This window comes from Asterias amurensis, chromosome 2 (genome assembly GCF_032118995.1).
Source record: "Asterias amurensis chromosome 2, ASM3211899v1".
NCBI classification, from domain to species: Eukaryota; Metazoa; Echinodermata; class Asteroidea; order Forcipulatida; family Asteriidae; genus Asterias; species Asterias amurensis.
Genome location: NC_092649.1, coordinates 15,838,088 through 15,857,179, shown reverse-complemented (window position 1 = coordinate 15,857,179; position 19,092 = coordinate 15,838,088). Strand labels below are relative to the sequence as shown.

Sequence of the window (19,092 nt, the reverse complement as noted above, 5' to 3'; positions counted from 1 at the left end):
TTTAACATCGCTGTCGCAGTAAGTTGAGAGGGAGGCTCGTTTATAGTGCGTCCCCATTGGAGTTATAATTTTGTAATTCCACAGAAAAGTGGCGGTACTTTAACCTGTTAACAACTAAAAAGGTATAATGGGAACATGGCTTTAGTGCTGAGTGACATTGAGCCCTGAGGTCTCCAGCAGATTGAGACAGTTCAGTCAATGATGTTCAACATTTTTGTAAACATCAATAAATTGGATTTTATGGTTTTTTATCCCGCAGCAAATCTGGTCTAAGTCATCGGTGGGAGCGTCAATATTTCTTTACTCAAGGAGGAAACTTGATGAGCCATGCCAAGGGACAGGTGAGCAAACAAACCCACAGTATTCATCAACAGGGCCCAATTTCATGGCTCTGCTTACCGTAAGCACAGAATCGGCGCTTACGTAAGCAGGGAATTCTGTGCTTACGGCAAGCCTATTTCACGGGTTAGTGGCGAATTTTGGCTTCTGCGCGTGCATACTCCACGTTACTAGGCATTCTATGCTTACAAGGCTAGTGCAAAAATTTGGCGCTTGCACGTAAGCGGGGAATCGTGTTCGTAAGCGCAGAATTCGGCGGTAAGCAGAGCCATGAAATTGGGCCCTGATCTCCAGGGCTCAGTTTCATAGAGCTGCTTGAGCAGAAAACATTGCTTAACAATTGTCTGCTTAGCAGTAATGAGCAGGATAAAATCACCCTTGTTGCACAATTACGTGTGCTTTCAGATGCATGATAAAAGGCTACAGCTGAACTTTTGTTGTTTGAGTGAGAAATTACCTATTTCTCAAAAACTGTGTTACTTCAGAGGGAGCCGTTTCTCACAATGTTGTATACTATCAACAGCTCTCTTTGCTTGTTACCAAGTCAGTTTTTATGCTAACAGTTATTTTGAGTAATTACCAGTAGTGTCCAGTGCATTTAAGTGGAACGATGTATGGACATTGAGATTAGCTCAGAATATCTTGAATGAATGTTTGTTTTTACCCTTCAATTTCTTTTTAGATATTGTATTTTGTATTTCTCTACTACATTGTTCTGGATTTCTTCTTAGCATAGGCTTACCCATTAAAATTGGTTAATGTATATGGTTTTTTTCACAGAGCTCGGGAAAGTACAGAGTATACAGTGCTAACACACTTTGGTGTATGTGGAAAACCAAAATTAATATTCTTTATCCTCGATGCAAATTTGAATCTATTATACTGTACATTATGTTATTGTTTGTATTTAGCGCCATGGGCACTTTAATAGACTTGTGCGCTTCATAAATTGTCATTGTTATTATTTATTATTATGATTATCTTGATACTTGAGTTTGTCAACGTTGGTGTGTCAGGGCCGAGCAGATAAGAGCACCAAACTCAAGCTCTGGTGTTTATGTTCGAATCTCGGTTGTGACACCTGTGTCCCTGAGCAAGACACTTTACTATAATTGCTTCTCTCCACCTAGGGGTAAATGGGTACCTTTGAGGGCAGAGATGGTTCTTGTGATCGATTTAGCTTAGTGCGCAACATACTTGTTACACAGGCTGTATACTCCCCAGGGAGCTGAGATGGTTTAAGGAATGAAAAGGCCCAGTGATCAGGGTTAATAATGTTGGAAGTTCTTTGAGACTCGGTGTAAAGCGCTATACAAAAACCAAATATTTTTTAATTATAATTGATAGATTGTTACTTTTGATTACAGATTGCTGGAAGCTTAGTGATTGACTTAGACAGATGTACTGTCAACGCAGCGGATATTGATGATCGCAGATTCGTCTTTCAAGTCACAAGACCTGAGGACACTAAGAAGTAATACCTATAGTTTGGTATTTTTGAAATGTTTTGGCCGTGTAGATAAGTTTTTACGTTCCCTAAGAAACCAAAACCTCCCTTCCTGAAAAAAAGAAGATTAAGGCGATTGAGTTTTGACCACTTTCATGTTGAATATTAAAATTGATTTCGTGTGATGTTTTGACTAACATGGCAAATACTTTTTGAGTTGTTTAGACACATATCAAGTGGTTTGCGGTAACACCATGTGGTGGATATATCTCTTTTTAATTAGTGTTGGTTCTGAAAAGAACCGGTATTTAACGAATCAAGGTTTCAATCAGTATGCTCTGATTGTCTTTATAACCAACACAACTAAAAAACAGATATCGCCATCGTGTTACCGCAAAAAAACCTCTCTTATGCCTGTTTATTAAGCCTGCTGTCGATTTCACAAAACTGTTCCTAACTTAAGACTAATCTTAGGACTTAGGACGAGTCCCAACCCTGCACTGTAGCATGCAGACCTTAAGACTAATCCTAAGTTAGGAAGAGTTACTCGTCGTAACTCGAGATAAGACGAGTCCTAACTCTTTGTGAAATCGACGGCTGGGCAACTAGTTTGATGAATGTCGTAGTAGCGACTATTGATTGCTTACAAATGTAGTCCAGTTGCGACTGCTGTTTTTCAACTACCTGTGCCACCACGATTACTACAAAAAAATAGTCGCGACTATAGTGAACCAATTGTGTCGCTCACGTCTATTCAGGACAAAATAATTTACTTACAAAACACAATCAGACATCAGTGACACAATCCTTCAATCCTTTCAGCATTTTACGAAGGTGTGACAAGTCGAGTAGTAATTTTCACTAGTCGCCCAGGCTTCTGTTTATATTCATATTGTTTTGTAAACCCCTGTGTTTGAATGTTGTATGAATTATAGGGTGGTGACTGTACAAGGTATGAGTGGATCCGATAGGGAAGAGTGGATTACAACAATTCGTAACATTTCCAGTGGATTCTACGTGTCCGAGAGACCCCCTAAGGTTAGTTATTGTGAGATCTCCTTGTATATAACTTCTATTTTCTCTTTTTTTTATTTAAATTTTTAGTTTCCATTTCCGTGCCAATTGCCATTAAAGGCACTGGGCACTATTGGTAATTACTCAAAATAATTGTTAGCATAAAAACTGACTTGGTAACGAGGTCTCGAATTCAAGGCATCTGAAAGCACACAATCTGTGTGTCAAGGGTGTTTTTCTTCCATGATTGTCTCACAACTTCGGAAACCAATTGAGTCCAAATTTACACAGGTTTGTTATTTTATGCTTATGTTGGGATACACCAAGTGAGAATACTGGTCTTTGATAATTACCAAAAGTGTCCAAATGCCTTTAAGTATTTTTACACAATTCTTAGTCGCTATTTTGTTGTGTTGTATGTATTTTTTCTTGTTGCTATATTGAGAGATTTCATTGTACAATTTTCACTTTATTACGATTGCTAGTTATAAATTCCATGCCCATTGTGCTTTTTTACTTTCATACCAGTCGTTTTTCCATTATTTTATATTTTTCTTCCTGTTGCTATTGTTGTTTGTCCTGCCTGTTTTTATTCTTCAATGTTTTAAAATGTGTACAGTGAAATCTTTTGTATTGTAGTTTTTAGCAATTTTTACTCTGTATTCAAGTGTGTTGAATCCAACCATTTTTTTTATTAAGGTTAAAATAATTTCACATTGAGCAAAAGATTTCCATCACATACATCTTCATGATCTTTGAAAATGAAAAGAAATTCAGATGTTCACTGTGGTTTAAAGGATTTGGGTACCTTTTCAAAATGTCCGTAGATTTACATTAAACCAACAGGGTTTGAAGATAATAATAGTGGAAAGCTTCCCTTCAAATGTTATTTACTGAGGTGCTGTAGTTTTTGAGAAATGAGTAAAACAATGTCATGAAAACACGTTTGTAAATGGTTAAAATAATTTTCATGACATTGTTTTACTCATTTCCCCCAAACTACAGCACCTCAGCACGTAATATTTTCAGGGAAGCTTTCTGCTATCATTATCTTCAAACTGTGTAAGTTTAGTGTAAGTCTGTGGACAAAGTGACTTTTGTCCTTCAAAAACTACATAGATGTCGTTCACACGCCGTACTAAAGTTGGTCTAAGTCCACTTAGACCGGTTCGGGTTCAACTTTTGTGCGTGTGAACGCAAATAAAGTTAGACCGGATCGGGTTTAAACCCCAAAACTTAAACCGTCCAGCGAGGCGGTCTAAGTCTAAACCGGTTCGGGTTTATCTTTTAACACTGCATGTGGACAGAATGACATCCGGTTTTAACTCACAACGAACGACCTATTGTGTGTTTCAATGCACACGCCCGGGACCCGGAGTGCTTGTATACGGTTTCTGTTGCCTCTGATGCTGAAAAGCACCGAGTATTTATATTACTTTCTTGCCGCTTACCGAGTTGGCGAAACCCTCTCGATCGGTGTACAGTTTAACACAGGCTCACGCCCATGAGTTATTAAATTCTGAAACAAAATTATATTTTCCAAGCTTCTTTTGTTGAGTGTCCTACAATAAATTGAAACTGTTTTTTCATGCAAATACTACGAGCGCAGCGAAGAGGCATATTTTGTAATGTTTCTCACATGTACAGCGCTGCCATCCCATAGTGATCACTCTCTGATATCCCATAGTTATCCATCACCGATCCAGTGGATGTGCCTTTCTATTGCCGTCACCGTTACTAGCGTGCTGTACTTTCAATTAGGAGAATGAACTGCAGTGGGCGCGAGGCTGTGTGTAGGGGAAATTCCCTACGCCAGCAATGACCACGTTGTTGGGAGGCTGGGAAAATACTGCAAAGTACATGTATTTACGTAACTTGCACGTGTGTAGTTGTGTTTATGAACGAATAGGTATAAAAATCGCGGCACCAGCTTTTGAGAGACCGCAACTTCCAATCGATTGAAGTACAAACTAAAAGTATTTATTAAATCGGAAACGGTGGTATAAAACAAAACACAAAAATGAAACGTGTTCTGTTTCAGGGAATATGGACAATATTTTGGTGAGTTTTCTCGGCGGTTTGTATCAATATTTTGTTTGTTAAAAAAAGTAATTTCGAGTCGTGTTCATGTTTGTTTTAAGTGCCCACATCCTCCCAACGGTAAAACTGTTACCGCTTTCGATTGAGCCATTTGTATCCATTAATTATGCCCTGTCTGATCATCCAGGGCATGGGGCACTCAGTATCTCGGCATACTCGGTGCGTGAATCTGATGAATAAAACCGGATGTTAGAGCAACGGGGTCGCGTCTACTTTGACCTCTTAAAACCGAAGATAAACCGGATCGGGTTTAACTCTGTGCTGTCTGAACGCAATGGGTTTTTATTTTTACGACCACTCCCCGCTGCTCGTAAAAGTTAGACCGGTTCGGGTCTAAGTTAGTACGCTGTCTGAACATACCCATAGACCCTTTAAGTTGATTTGGTTTTATTACCCCTGCCCTGAAGGTCTCTTTTAGCACTTGTTTTCCATTCTTAAATTTTTGTTACTTACCTTTGCATTTGAAAATATTGCACGTTTCTATATTTGATGTCTTTTTTCTTTTGTATTTTTTTTGCTGATTTTACACTGATTTTTATACCTTGTAAATTCTGATAATGACTTTGTGTTTAAATGGATTTTAAAAGGTTACTCGTCAAGCGAATTGGAGCATTTTTTTTCTTGATGGATTGATCTTGATATAAATTTCTGCTATTATTACTATGTTAGAAATGGGTTTGTTTGTGTACATAAGAGAACCTTTTCAATCAATAATTGTTCAAAAGTATCACTATCAACCATATCTCTGATAATATCTACGATAATGTGAAATGATGATACTAATCATTTCATTCTGTTTAAAGGAACACGTTGCCTTGGATCGGACGAGTTGGTCTATGAAAAGCGTTTGAAACCGTTTGTTATGAAATGCATATGGTTAGAAAGATGTTTTAAAAGTAGAATACAATGATCCACACAAGTAGCACTGAACATTGTACGGTTTTCATTTTACGTCGCGGACTAACACGGTCGGCCATTTATGGGGGTCAAGTTTTTGACCCCCATAAATGGCCGACCGTGTTTGTCGACGAGGTAACACGAAAACCACGCAGTTTCGAGGCATATTTGTGTAGACCATTGTATTCTACTTTTACAACATCTTTCTAACCATACCGATTTTATAACAAACGGTTATAGAACGCTTTTCAAAGACCAACTCGACCGATCCAAGGCAACGTGTTCCTTTAACTTTCGTAGAATGGTAAACCTCAGCCGCAAGGAAATGATGAGGTTCGATCCAGAGCCCTAAGTGCCCCACCCACTGCAGGTTCAATGACCATTCCATCAAGCCAGGGGCAAGGAGACAGCACCACCCACTCATACACTGGAGGGACACGCCCTAAACATCCAGTGTCTTTGTCTAATGTACCTCAGAAACAACGAGCAGAGAGCATCAAGTCAAGGTAGGCTATAGACCTTATGCACATGACATCATTTCAGTAGGGCGCCCTCACCTAGAGGTCAAAAAAGGGGTTTTTCATTGGCCATTACTGTGCGCCGCGCGTACAAATCCGTCTTGATTGTTTCTTCACCGTTTTCCCTCTAAAATGGCGGCTGGATGTTGCAATGCATAAGGTCTATTATGGCCCTTTTCAAAACTACGGCTATGTATTTGGCTTCAGGCCGTGAATGCGTACCCAAAGCACAAGTCAAAACAACCACGGGGCCACGCTAGCCTGAGCTGAATCTGGAACCTAAGCGGTGGTTTCGAAAAGGGCTTATGTCATCAAGGAAGGATTCTTGTTGTATGGAAGATTGTAGTCTTGGTGCAAGAGGTTGTTATTCACTATTAGTAAAACTTTTGCCATCCCCCACTCCACTTCTCCTTGTCACGCACAGTATTATAACACTCCTTACAAATATTCTGCTTTTCATTGGTTTAGAGCGCGTCACATGATATGTCTTAGTTTAATTAGACGGTGGCCATGTGATACTGTCGTCGTTTGCCGTGTGATAGTCCAACGTTTATCAAACGGCATGCAGTACCCAGACGTTTTTTTACCCACCTTGAACCAATCAGTTGCATGTGTGTATGTTTTGTGTACGAAGATGATAAATAGTCTGTTGGGGGTGTAATAAAACAAATATTTTGGGCTGCGCCTCGGGAAAATAGAACGCTCGTAGTTTTAACCATACATTGTAGCACTCGAAGCAGTCAATATTTGTATACTATCGAATGATAGCGGGCGCTCTTGTAAAACTTCCAGATCACCCCACCACACCACTATCAAAACATTTGGGGGAGATTGCGGCGTACAGAAATGCCTTATCGATTGAATGGTCATGATGTGTGTAGCGTTGAGTGTATGGGGCCTGTGGTATTTACCATAGAGGTTTTACCAAATCAACAAGAATGTCTTGCCCCTAGAGAAGGTGCATTTATTCAATCTGTTTATTGAGAAGGTTTGTCCAACATGCCTCTTCCCTCTTTTGTAGAGAACAAAAGTTTATAGCTAAAGTTCTGTCTGAATTCCTTTGCCTGTTTATTTTCCCTGGTTTTTGAAAAGGTGAAATAATTTTGAATATTCGTTTATTTAATAGGTGCAGCTGGAACGGTGAGCTGCTTGTTCTCACTCGACTGTTGTTATTGCCTCTTTACTATTAAAGGGTGGCTGCTGTTTTTTTTATTCATTTAAACGATTAAACATGCCTTATAGTTTTTTATATTTTTTATCAAATGCGCTAGTATTTTAAAAATTTAAACGATTTTAAAAATGGTTTTCAAGAGATTAATCGTTTGCATAAACGCGACGTCATGTCTGTAACCGTAGCCGTCAGGCCCCCTGGCTGCGTGCATATAGAGTCGTGTGCACTGTGTGGCCTGGTACCTAGGCGCGTGTGGTTAGGAACCAGACTCTTTTTGCCGACGATACGTTTGAATTCCCGACGTGACGTCGATGGTAGGGGCGGTAACAATGCACTATTCGCTCATTACGCAAGTCAGATATGCTGGGAATAAACAAAACACATTTTATTGATATTCAATACAAATATCAGAAATAAATGACAGCAAAATTAACTGTTTTATGTTAATTCACTGCAGCATCCCTTTAATATTGTATGGTGTATTTTTTCAGTATCTGTCATTTTGTCTTAGTATGGTTCACTTTTTAACTTTCTATTTAGGTCTACTCTTTCTCTATTGTACCGTTTAACCCCTTTTTGACGTTTTTATATTGTTTTGTTTTTATGTGTACAAAAAAAAAGGCCAAAGGATGTAGGGACATTAAAGTTGTATTGGATTGTGTTGTATTAATCCCCAATTGATAAGTTGACATGTCATTAACAGCAAGGTTCCATCAAAATTTGGTTTTGTCAACTTAGCGTGTTTCCTTTTTGAATCAAATGTAAAGGTTTTATTGTTGTAAGCCCTATTGTATTGGTATTTGTATTGTATTGTATGTGGATTAAGACGGTTGATTTATTTTTGTCTGTTTCAGAGAGCGTTTCCACTCTAGCGACACCAGTCAATCCAGCAGTCAGGACATACCACCTACTCCACCACCGTCACCATTTGATTCTCTACTATCCAGTACACCGATACAATTTGACATGATCTCACCCAGCGAGGAGCAACTCCCTCCAGTCAGATCTGCCCCGCTCCCAAAAGATGTCCACCAAAGGAGATTGAATCCCTTTGGCGATTCTTCGAGTGACTCCAGACCAGTACAAGGTAAAGGAACACATTGCCTTGGATCGGTCGAGTTTGTCTTTGAAAACTGTTTGTTATAAAATGCATATGGCTAGAAAGATGTTGTAAAAGTAGAATACAATGATCTACACAAATTTGCCTCGAAATTGCGTGGTTTTCGTTTTACCTCATCCAATAACACAGTCGGCCATTTATGGGAGTCAAAATTTTGACTCCCATAAATGGCCAACCGTGATAGTTTGCGACGTAAAAAGAAAACCGTGCAATTTCGAGTGATACTTGTGTGGATCATTATATTCTACTTTTAAAACGTCTTTCTAACCATATGCATTTTATAACAAACGGTTTCAAACGCTTTTTGTAGACCAACTCGTCCGATCCAAAGTAACGTGTTCCTTTAAATAATTGTTGTTATCCTTTTTTTTCTCTTGTTGGTTTGCACTCTTCCTAGTCTATGCCAGAGTGAACCCTGTTTATTACTCTTATTACCTTATCATTATCTTGTAAAATGCGCTTTATAAGTCTCGTTTATTATTATTATTATTACTCAGCTTTGCAAGATGTATTTTTTTAATTCATAGTTTTGTTGCTTTCCATTATTTATTATTGTATGTTTTCCCTAATTGTAATTTTGCTTTCTTTTCAGTGGATATGTACTTGTGTTGTTTTGTTTACATTGTCTCTGAGCCTTGAACATCTTTTAAGATTTGTATGGCGCTTTACAAATGCCTATTATTATTATTGTTATTGTTATTTAAAGGTGTATGTTTTATTGTACTATTAAAGACAGTGGACACTATTGGTAATTGTCAAAGACCAGTCTTCTCACTCGGTGTATATCAACGTATGCATAAAATAACAAACCTGTGAAAATTTGAGCTCGATTGATCGTCGGAGTTGCGAGATAACTTTGAAAGAAAAAAACACCCTTGTCACACAAAGTGTGCTTTTAGACTCTTGGTTTCGAGACCTCAAATTCTAAACTTGAGGTCTTTAAATCAAATTCATGGAAAATTACTTCTTTCCCGAAATCTAAGTCACTTCAGAGGGAGCTGTTTCTCACAATGTTTTATACTATCAACCTCTCCCCATTACTCGTAATCAAGAAAGGTTTTATGATAATAATTATTTTGAGTAATTACCAATAGTGTCCACTGCCTTTAAACTGTAGCACACATGCTGTTGTGGTACTTGAAGTCTATGTGAAAAATGTAATGATGTAATAATTTAATGCAAATTAGTTTGAACCATGACCTGTCTGATACACACAGGAGAGGACGCTTTAACACTGGACACTATTGGTAGTTACTCAAAATATTTTTTGGAAAAAAACTTACTTGGTAACAAGCAATGGAGAGTTGTTGATAGTATAAAACATTGTGAGAAATGGCTCCCTCTGAAGTAACATAGTTTTTGAGAAAGAAGTAATTTTCCATGAGTTTGTTTTCAAGACCTCTGAATTAGATTTTGAGGTCCTGAAATCAAGCATCTGAAAGCACACAACTTCTTGTGACAAGGGTGTTTTTTTCTTCCGTTATTATCTTACAACTTCGACGACCAATTGAGTTCAAACTTTCACAGGTTTGTTTTTTATGCATATGTTGAGACACACCAAGTGAGAAGACTGGTCTTTGACAATTATTAATAGTGTCCATTGTCTTTTACAGTATTAAAAGCCCAGTTTGCTTTTTCATTGCTAGAAATGTATCAATATATATATTTGGTTTGCGGTAACACCATGTGTGTATCTACTTGCCAGGTTGAGTTTGTTCTTTAGATACCTCACCATGCAGTGCCTCAAATCATATATAGAAATGTATTTTAATAATGAAAATAATGATAATTGTTTCATCAGTTTCGGGAGTCACCGATACTGTCGGTTTCGTTCAGATGTACGTTCTGAGATTCCTGGGGTCGATGGAAGTCGGCAGGGACAAAGGGCTGGATGTTGTCATGGATACAATACGCAAGATCATGGCTGCCAGAGCGATTCATAACGTCTTCAAGATGACAGAATTGAATATCGTGGTGACCAGTAACTATATCAGGTGAGATTGAAGATTTCCACTGTCCTGAAATTATGCAGAAATAATGAAACAACAAGAGCATCAAAACATGATAAAAAGCAAATTTTTGCAAGAAAACGTTACACTTAAAACGAAGGTAAGGGGAAGTAACTTTATTATTATTATCAGTTGATTTATTCCCCAAACCTGCATGTTCCTCTTCTATTCATTCATTATTTTTGCTCTTTTTTCCTACCCTCCTGATCAAGTTCTGTCAGTTGTTTTCTGATAAGTATTGCTTGTTTTGCTTAAATAACTATTGTAATCATTGTTACTTTGATTGTTTTGTTGTGTTATCGTGACACTTTACTGTGCTTTTTTGATTTACTTGTATTTGTTGAGGTAAAATAAGTAATAGTCACAAATATTAATTTAACTGTAGGCCGCAAGTTAAAATAAGTATTAATAATAAATAATAATTTAACTGTAGGCCTACATGTAGTTGCCCTTAAGAACTGTATGTTCTGTTATAGGGTCTTATATAAGATTGAAAAAGTGGCTGTTTAGAAAGGTTAGAATGTAGGGTTTTGTTCTAAGATGTCTACTCTTGCCAGTTTGTATGTTGTACTGTACAGTCAGTCAGTTGAGCGAGAGGATGTCTTCAGCCGACGCCTTCTCGGGAAACTCTGATAGTCGTCTTCCACGCATCCTGGTCCAGCATCAGCGTCCTAAGCTCAGATGTTTCCTGTTGTGTTTTATCCTTCTTGTACTGTCTAAATTATTGTTGTTTTCTTAACTCCTTTCATATATTTTTTTGGGGGACGATGTTTAACTGTCCTGTTCTGGAGCTTTATCATTTTTAGACACGTTACATTGTAAATTTTCCATTTTTATATTTTTTGAAGATTGGACAATGAAGATTTGAATTTGATTATTTGATTCATTTCTTTGTCTAGATTACTGGACTCTGCTAAGCAGGTTATCAAGGCTCATCATGATATTCAAGATGTGTCATTTTGGGCTGCGCATCAAGAGAACAAAAGGTACGCAATCGTAGCATTTTAAGTATTACCTTTGTCTTTCAAAGTTTAATTTTGTACTTTTTAGTTGTGTAATGTGTATCATTTAAATTTCTTGTTTTTCCCTTTTTTGATGGTTACTTTCATATCATATAGATTTTATTTCATTTTTCAAAATGGTTTGCTAAAAGTACTGTTTTATTGTCTACTTAGAGTTTGATGTTTTTTTATCTTGACCTTTTGGTCACAATGTGATGATATTAATATAAGTCGTACCATACAAGTATTAAGTTGCCAAAAAGCATAGTTACCATACATTTCAAAACTCAGGAATAAAATAGATTAAGTCAATTCTAGCTAATCAATTCAAATTTTCAGGTTTTCTTAAAGAATATTTAATTGATTTTAAGGGCCCTATTTTGGATGAAAAAGGGTAACATACAGTTTTGCCAATTTGTATGATTGTTTTGTTTATCATCCAGAATGTTTTTCTAATTGTCTTGCCTTATCATTTGATGACCCCTGTTGTCCCTTTCTCCCCTTTTTTTAGTCTAGTGCCTCTTTAATGTCGATTTCATTAATTGCTTTGTATTATTAAAAGAAATTATCGTAATTTTCTGATGAATTTTTAATTGATTTTATGTTAATTTAGACACAATTTAATCTTTTGATTGTGATTTTTTATTTGTATTTTCGAAATACACCATTTTTTTACCTATAAAAGCTTGGGAGTTACCAAGTTGTTTTTTCTTTTTTTTCAGATTGTTTGCATTTATCTCCTCGACTAAGACAATGGGTACACGACTGCAAGCTCAGTTCATGTGTCATGTCTTTGAATCAGACGTCATGGCCGATGAGATATGCCAAGCTATTAAAATCGCTGCTGATATTGCATTCCAGTCTATGCTGCAGCAACGCACCACAGCTATGGCAGCGTCACAGAGACAAGAGAAGGTGGGTGGCTCTAGAAAATTGTAGAAAATCCTGTTTCATATTTTACTGTTAATTCATGGCAATGGTTTGCTTTTCTTGTAGTATTTATTCACCCTTGCTGACCTGATAATTGATATGTAGAACTGCTTCATTCGCACTTCATAAAATTTGTACAATACGGTCATTCTTAAAGAAGAAATCAACAGAAAGACTCGTCCATGCACATGTAATGTCTCGCAGGCCAGATACTTCACGGCGGCAACGGAGGCGATTGCCTCCGTGTCCCCTGGTCATTGCCTTGGTGCCCTTAAAATGCTCCATTTTTGTATCAGCATTTTGTATGGTCTTCCTGATGTACATGTTAACAAGCTTCAGAGAATCCAAAACTCTGCTGCCAGATTGGTGACACGTACTCAAAAGCGTAAACACATTTCTCCTATTTCGCATGATTTACACTGACTTCCGATAAAACACTATATTCTGTATAAGATACTTTCATTAAGTTTCTTATGTTTGCAAGGTTTAGGCCCTACTTATTTCCAGGAACTCTTCCAAAAATATCATCTAGTTCGTAATCTGCGCTCTAATTCCAGGTAGTTTTTTCCTCGACTTTTAGTAAATTTTATGGGGCCAAAGCAGCAGCAGCAGCAGAATTATGGAATAGTCTTCCGGACACCATAAAACAAGCTCAAACAGTGAATTTATTTAAGACAAAGCTAAAAACACATTTATTTTTGCAATAGCCTTCAGTACTCCTTTCTGTATCAATTAAATTTTGCTCTTGTATTTACTTTACATCTGTATTAAACTTTACTGCTCTTGGTTTTTCATAAAAGCGCATAGAGACTTCTCTATGATTGTGATATATGCGCTCTACAAAAATGGTTCATTATTATTATTATTAGTGTTTGTCCTTAGTGTGTATTTGTGTATTATGTTATGGTATCTTTTTCTGTATATAACATGTAGGTTAAAAACAGCTTTCTTATTGAGCCCCATGTATCGTGCTATGTAATTTGCCAGCTCAATTACTTTGTTCTTTTATGGCTATTGGTGTGTACTCAATGAGCAGGCCTGTTAGAGACTTGCTTAAAAGCTCTGCTCCTCAAAGGGCTCCCCTGTAGTATATTTTGTTAATTTAGCATGAATGCTTACTTTATAGTTGTAGATTGATGTAGTAATAATTGTTAGCGTGTTATCATTGACTAATCCTACTGTGGACAAATAAATAAACTTAAAGACAGTGGACACTGTTGGTAATTGTCAAAGACCAGTCTTCTAACTTGGTGTATCTCAACATATGCATAAAATAACAGACCTGTGAAAATTTGAGCTCAATTGGGCGACGAAGTTGCAAGATAATAATGAAAGAAAAAACACCCTTGTCACACGAAGTTGTGTGCGTTTAGATGGTTGATTTCGAGACCTCAAGTTCTAAACTGGAGGTCTCGAAATCAAATTCGTGGAAAATTACTTCTTTCCCGAGAATTACTTCACTTCAGAGGGAGCCGTTTCTCACAATGTTTGATACTACCAATCTCTCCCCATTACTCGTCACCAAGTAAAGTTTCGTGCTAATAATTGTTTTGAATAATTACCAATAGTGTCCACTGCCTTTAAACTTTTAAACTTTAGAAACGTTTCTTTTTCTCTGCACCTCGTTTCAATATTGGTCAAAGATGAGAATGTAATGCAGCCACTTATTCTGTAACAAAATATTACAAGATTATGAAAAATGTTAGGCCTACTTTGAAATTAAAATTATCAGCAAATGTACTAGCAGAGACCATTTTCAGTCATCATAATGGTGTTTTATGCAACCCTGATTGGCTAGCCCCAAACTTTCTATCTTTGTACATTTGGGCCCAGGAAAGTAATACTGACCTTGTTTCATTGTTTTGTTTTCATGCAGACACCCCTCAGTGACTCGCCGAATTTAGTTCTTGCCCCAACAAACAACCAACCAGCACTGCACCACAATCAGCCACAGACCACACCGCAGCTGCACAACCAACCACCACAGCACACCATGCCGACTGGTGGATTCATACCCATCCACACAATACCTACCAATGACCAAGTAGGATCAGCATACAACACCAATAAAAATAACTCTGTATCTCCTCCATACAGCGCCCTTAGCCCTGATAACGTGAGTGGGCTAGAAGGACTTCATTTAGGACAACGAATGGAAGAAAAGAGTAGCGAGAAACCATTGATTTTGGATGAATCTGAGGCTTAAAGGAACATTGCAGAATTGGTAAGCAAAAAAACTTGTCTGAGATCACATAAAACTTACACGGTCTGATGATGATGATAGTAGAAAACATCCCTTGAAATATGTCTGTCTGAGATGTCATATTTGATGAGAAATAAATACAACTCATTTTTAAGTTTGGAGTTTATCGCTCAGTGAATGTTAAATTAATTTTTGTTTTAATCAATGTCATGCAAAATGTGTAACCCGTTTTTCACTGTTTTCTTTTAACCCAGATAGCTGATCGATCTCAAACTTCAACAAGTTTTTCAGTTTATGTATATGGTGGATTACATAAATTGCTTACACTGCCAGCAACTGTTTTGTTAGCACAAAAAAAACAATTCTGTAATGTTCCTTTAAAGGTTGGACTGCCATTGTCAGGGGCAATTTTATTTTCCCCATCCTTGATGAAACACTATATTTCTTTGGTGGATTAACTTTGGTAGTAACTGGCTGGTTTTGTTTGACCTTGGTAGTTGCACAATATGCCAGGCATGATATTATTCCTCTAAAGTTCCTGATAGTTTTGCCCTTGAAAAATCAGAAAAATTGTGAATTGTCCAAAGTTTCCAACCTGTTTCAGGTTGTATAGCGATAACTACTTTTAAGGACCCCGGACTCCCATAAACTGATGCAATTGCATAGTTCACTTGTGTGCAATTGTTGATTATGTTTAGGAGAATGGACGAGAAAGTACTGGATAAAATGTACGAGCCGAAGGCAAGTACATCGAGTAGCGAATCTACACTTTAGAGTCGATTCTCCGACTTTTTTTTTGCACAATTTATAAGCATATTTTATAGTGTTTGCAACATCATCGAGTACCATGTTTTGATCAGTGTACAGTTATGTTTTTTACTAAAGTAAGTTAATTAAATGGAAAGTGTTTTGGAAAATGAAATTATAACACATTTTCAGCTGTGTTTTGAACGTCATGTTATCATTCAATTTGGAAAGGCAGTCATTTCAAGTTGAACTATCACTTAAGTTTGTTATAAATCTACAGTTTTGTGTAGAATCGCTAAGAATGTTCAGTTGAGTTTAGATTCATAAAGAATCTGCAGTTGGGGGACATCACAGAAATAGTTGTACATAAAATTAATTTTTCAAACTTTTATGTAGATATTGTCTTCAAGTCTTTAATTTGGGGTGTAAAATCCATAAATAGTAATTAAATCAGCTGTTCTTAGAAAGTTGAAAACTAGTGGTAAACACTTTTGATGCTTAACACTTGTCTTGTAATGTTGGCAAGTCCTGTATCAATGTATCATTAAGTGGCCTAGCGATTAGGAGCACTGGGTTTAAACTCTGGTGTTTTTGATCAGCAGAGTGTGGGTTTGAGTCCCAGTCATGACACCTGTGTCCTTAAACAAGACACTTTATCATGATGCTTCGTCCTTCGGATAGGACTGAAATGAGTGGATATCTTCACAGAGTATAACTTCCAAATACACGTTTATTCATCAGAGGAACTCATGACTAGGTTACAAGGGTTGTGGGAATAGTGTTGATATATTACAAGGACGTAAAGCAGTTGGTCGTGTTTGTTGTGTAACGCTAGTAAAACAACCCCATGCACTTACTTATCGTAAAAGGTGTTCCTTGTTTGATTGGCAGCATATTACACCACAGCACCTTGTGAACCATTACATGCTGCTATGTAAAAGGAGTAGGTCTCATAATTCAAACGCATACCTTGCAGGAAAATATATTGTATGTTAAAGGGCCTTGACATGCTTGAGCGTTATTGAGTGAGGGCTATGAGTGCCATATAAGAAGCCACTATTATTGTTATAGTCAGAAAGAAAGAGGACTGTCAAACAGTCACTTCTATATTTTATTTTGTTACTGATCCTTTTTGAATAACAATGTAAATATGTATACCCCCCCTTTCTTGTAAGGGGTAGGGGTGACAAAATAAGTTAAAATTTTGACGAACAATCTTTTAAAGATGAACAGTCACAGTAATGACAAATAAGTTTCTTTCAAATCTTGAGTCTTAAAAAGCTTTATTCAGAATTCATAATATAGAATTTGTTTTTATATTCACAAGTGTAGAAGCACCAGTATCACATATTTATAATCAGTAATTTTTTGTCTAACATTATTGTTGTATGATAACAATTATATTCTAAACTGGTGACTTCAAATTTAAAAATGGAAGGCATATTGTTAAGACAAATTTACCACAATCAAACTGCTCAACTCGGGCAGCCAGCCTGCAGCTGTTTATTATGTAAATAAGGAAATCAATGTGTGGTGAAGAGGTTTTCAACTAGTGGTTTAATCCCAACGAGGCCTGGTTCTTGATAATTTTTACCGAGACCGAGACTGAATATTATCTTTTCCTCTTTTTTCTTGCCCTATTTTCTCTTTTTCTCTTCCTTCATGGATAGTTACTCACATGCCTGATACTGTCAAGGTACATTGAGGGGGGTTAACCCTCATGAGACTAATCGTCACTATACGACCAGACATGGCTAATACTGTTAATTTCGTTTAACAACAATTTTTTTTTGTACGAGTGTCTGAAAAAGTAATATATTTTAAAACAAACATTCGGTTTTGTTCCAGAAACATAGATACTATTAACATTGGAAACATTGGAAAAATGTCACTTCATGATGAGACCTTTGCTCTGACCTTTTTGTTTGATTGAAAGTAGGTCAGATCTTGCAGCCGCTACAGGCCGCTATGGGCATTTTGGTACAAGCGGTTTGCGGCTGCTATGGGAATTTTGGTACAAGCCGTTTCTGGCGGCTGCTATGAGAATTTTGGTACAAGCCGTTTCTGGCCGCTGCTATGAGAATTTTGGTACAAGCCGTTTCTGGCCGCTGCTTTGAGAATTTTGGTACAAGCCGTTTCTGGCCGCTGTGGGCATTTTGGTACAAGCAGTTTCTGGCCGCTATGGGCATTTTGGTACAAACCGTTTCTGGCCGCTATGGGCATTTTGGTTCGAAGCTGTTTCTAGAGGCTATGGTCTCTAGTAAAGGGTTAATGATGTAAAATATCAAACCATGGGTACTTGCTTTTACAACAAAGCTTTTAAATATAGAACAGCAATAATGATTGACTACCTTGTATATTTAGTGAAGTTCACTCTGCAATTGAACAAGTTTGATGTATTGCATTTTTTGGCACAAATCAACCAATTTACCTGGTTTCACATCCATATTCCGATCCCCCTATTGTAGTTTTTCTAACCCTAACACAAGCTAGGATTATAGGGTTGTCAGAACATAGGGTTGTCAGAACAAAGAGCAGGCACCAGTTTACCTGTCCATACTATATTTATAAGAGGTGATGTACATGTACTTAATAGTTAATGTATAGATTACTTTATCTTTCACTGGGTACCACAGCTAGTCGTTGGGTACCATATAGCTTCCTATAATGGGTGCGTTCGATTAGCTTCCCCGGGTCGATCCTGGTGTGTGGCGTTTTCTTTTTCCAGGATGAACGTGTGCAGATATTTACCCACGTTCGTCCTGGAAAAAAAACACGCCACACACCGGGGTCGACACAGGGAAACTAAACGAACGCACCCATAGGGTATCACAGCTACATGTAGCTGTAAGGTACCACAGCTAGCTGTCGGGTACCACAACAAGCTGTTGGGTATCAGAACTGGCTGCCTTGTACATAGCTACATTGAGGGTATGTAAGGTACCACAGCTACCACAGCTAGCTGTTGGGTACCACAGCTGTTGGGTACCATAGCTAGCTGACGGGTACCACAACAAGCTGTCAGGTACCAAAGCTGGCTGTCATGTGCATAGCTACATAGGGTATCACAGCTAGCTGTGGGGTACCACAGCTAGCTGTTGGGTACCTTAGCTAGCTGTTGGGTACCTTAGCTAGCTGTTGGGTACCATATTTGTCAGATACTAGGGTATAGTAGTCTTTAATGTCATAGTACATTCCCAGCACATTCCCAGCTTGATAATACATCAATGTTGTCTCATACACTGCCTTATACACTGCATAGCCTTTACTACAATCGCCAAATATATATGATACTAAAATTGTTTAATTATATGTCTCATACAATGTAATTATAAAATGTGAATACTCTATATATTATATTTTTTGTTTAAGGAGCAAATTAAGGTTTCTGTTGTTTGTAGGGAATTATTGGGCTTATGAGCTTCAAAACAAATTGAGGCCAAATGATAGAATCATTCAAAATAATGTAATATAGGTGGAAAAAATTATTTTGGAAAATTTGTTCAATCACATATATAAAATACATGTATAAAATAAATTCTATTTACTCATATTTTATGACTGAAGAGTGGTTTGAGTTATTCCTCAACTTTATA

The 19,092-nt window shown here is 37.3% G+C and overlaps 1 protein-coding gene across 3 annotated transcripts in view; it reads left to right on the top strand.

Annotated features, from left to right (window-relative positions):
• The window catches only part of LOC139953259 (DCC-interacting protein 13-alpha-like), a 35,815-nt gene extending 16,766 nt beyond the window's left edge, over positions 1–19,049 (top strand). Inside the window, exons 9-18 of one of the 3 annotated variants that reach the window (XM_071952748.1) lie at positions 260–341; positions 1,707–1,813; positions 2,722–2,824; positions 6,098–6,303; positions 8,341–8,573; positions 10,408–10,600; positions 11,515–11,601; positions 12,339–12,531; positions 14,423–14,770; positions 15,008–19,049. In XM_071952748.1, coding sequence (XP_071808849.1) covers positions 260–341; positions 1,707–1,813; positions 2,722–2,824; positions 6,098–6,303; positions 8,341–8,573; positions 10,408–10,600; positions 11,515–11,601; positions 12,339–12,531; positions 14,423–14,752 — 1,534 coding nt within the window. In that variant the 3' untranslated portion in view covers positions 14,753–14,770; positions 15,008–19,049. Of the gene's footprint in view, positions 1–259; positions 342–1,706; positions 1,814–2,721; positions 2,825–6,097; positions 6,304–8,340; positions 8,574–10,407; positions 10,601–11,514; positions 11,602–12,338; positions 12,532–14,422 lie in introns of all 3 variants that reach the window. The other 2 variants (XM_071952742.1, XM_071952735.1) reach the window with 2 other exon arrangements.
• Positions 19,050–19,092: the final 43 nt, after the last annotated feature.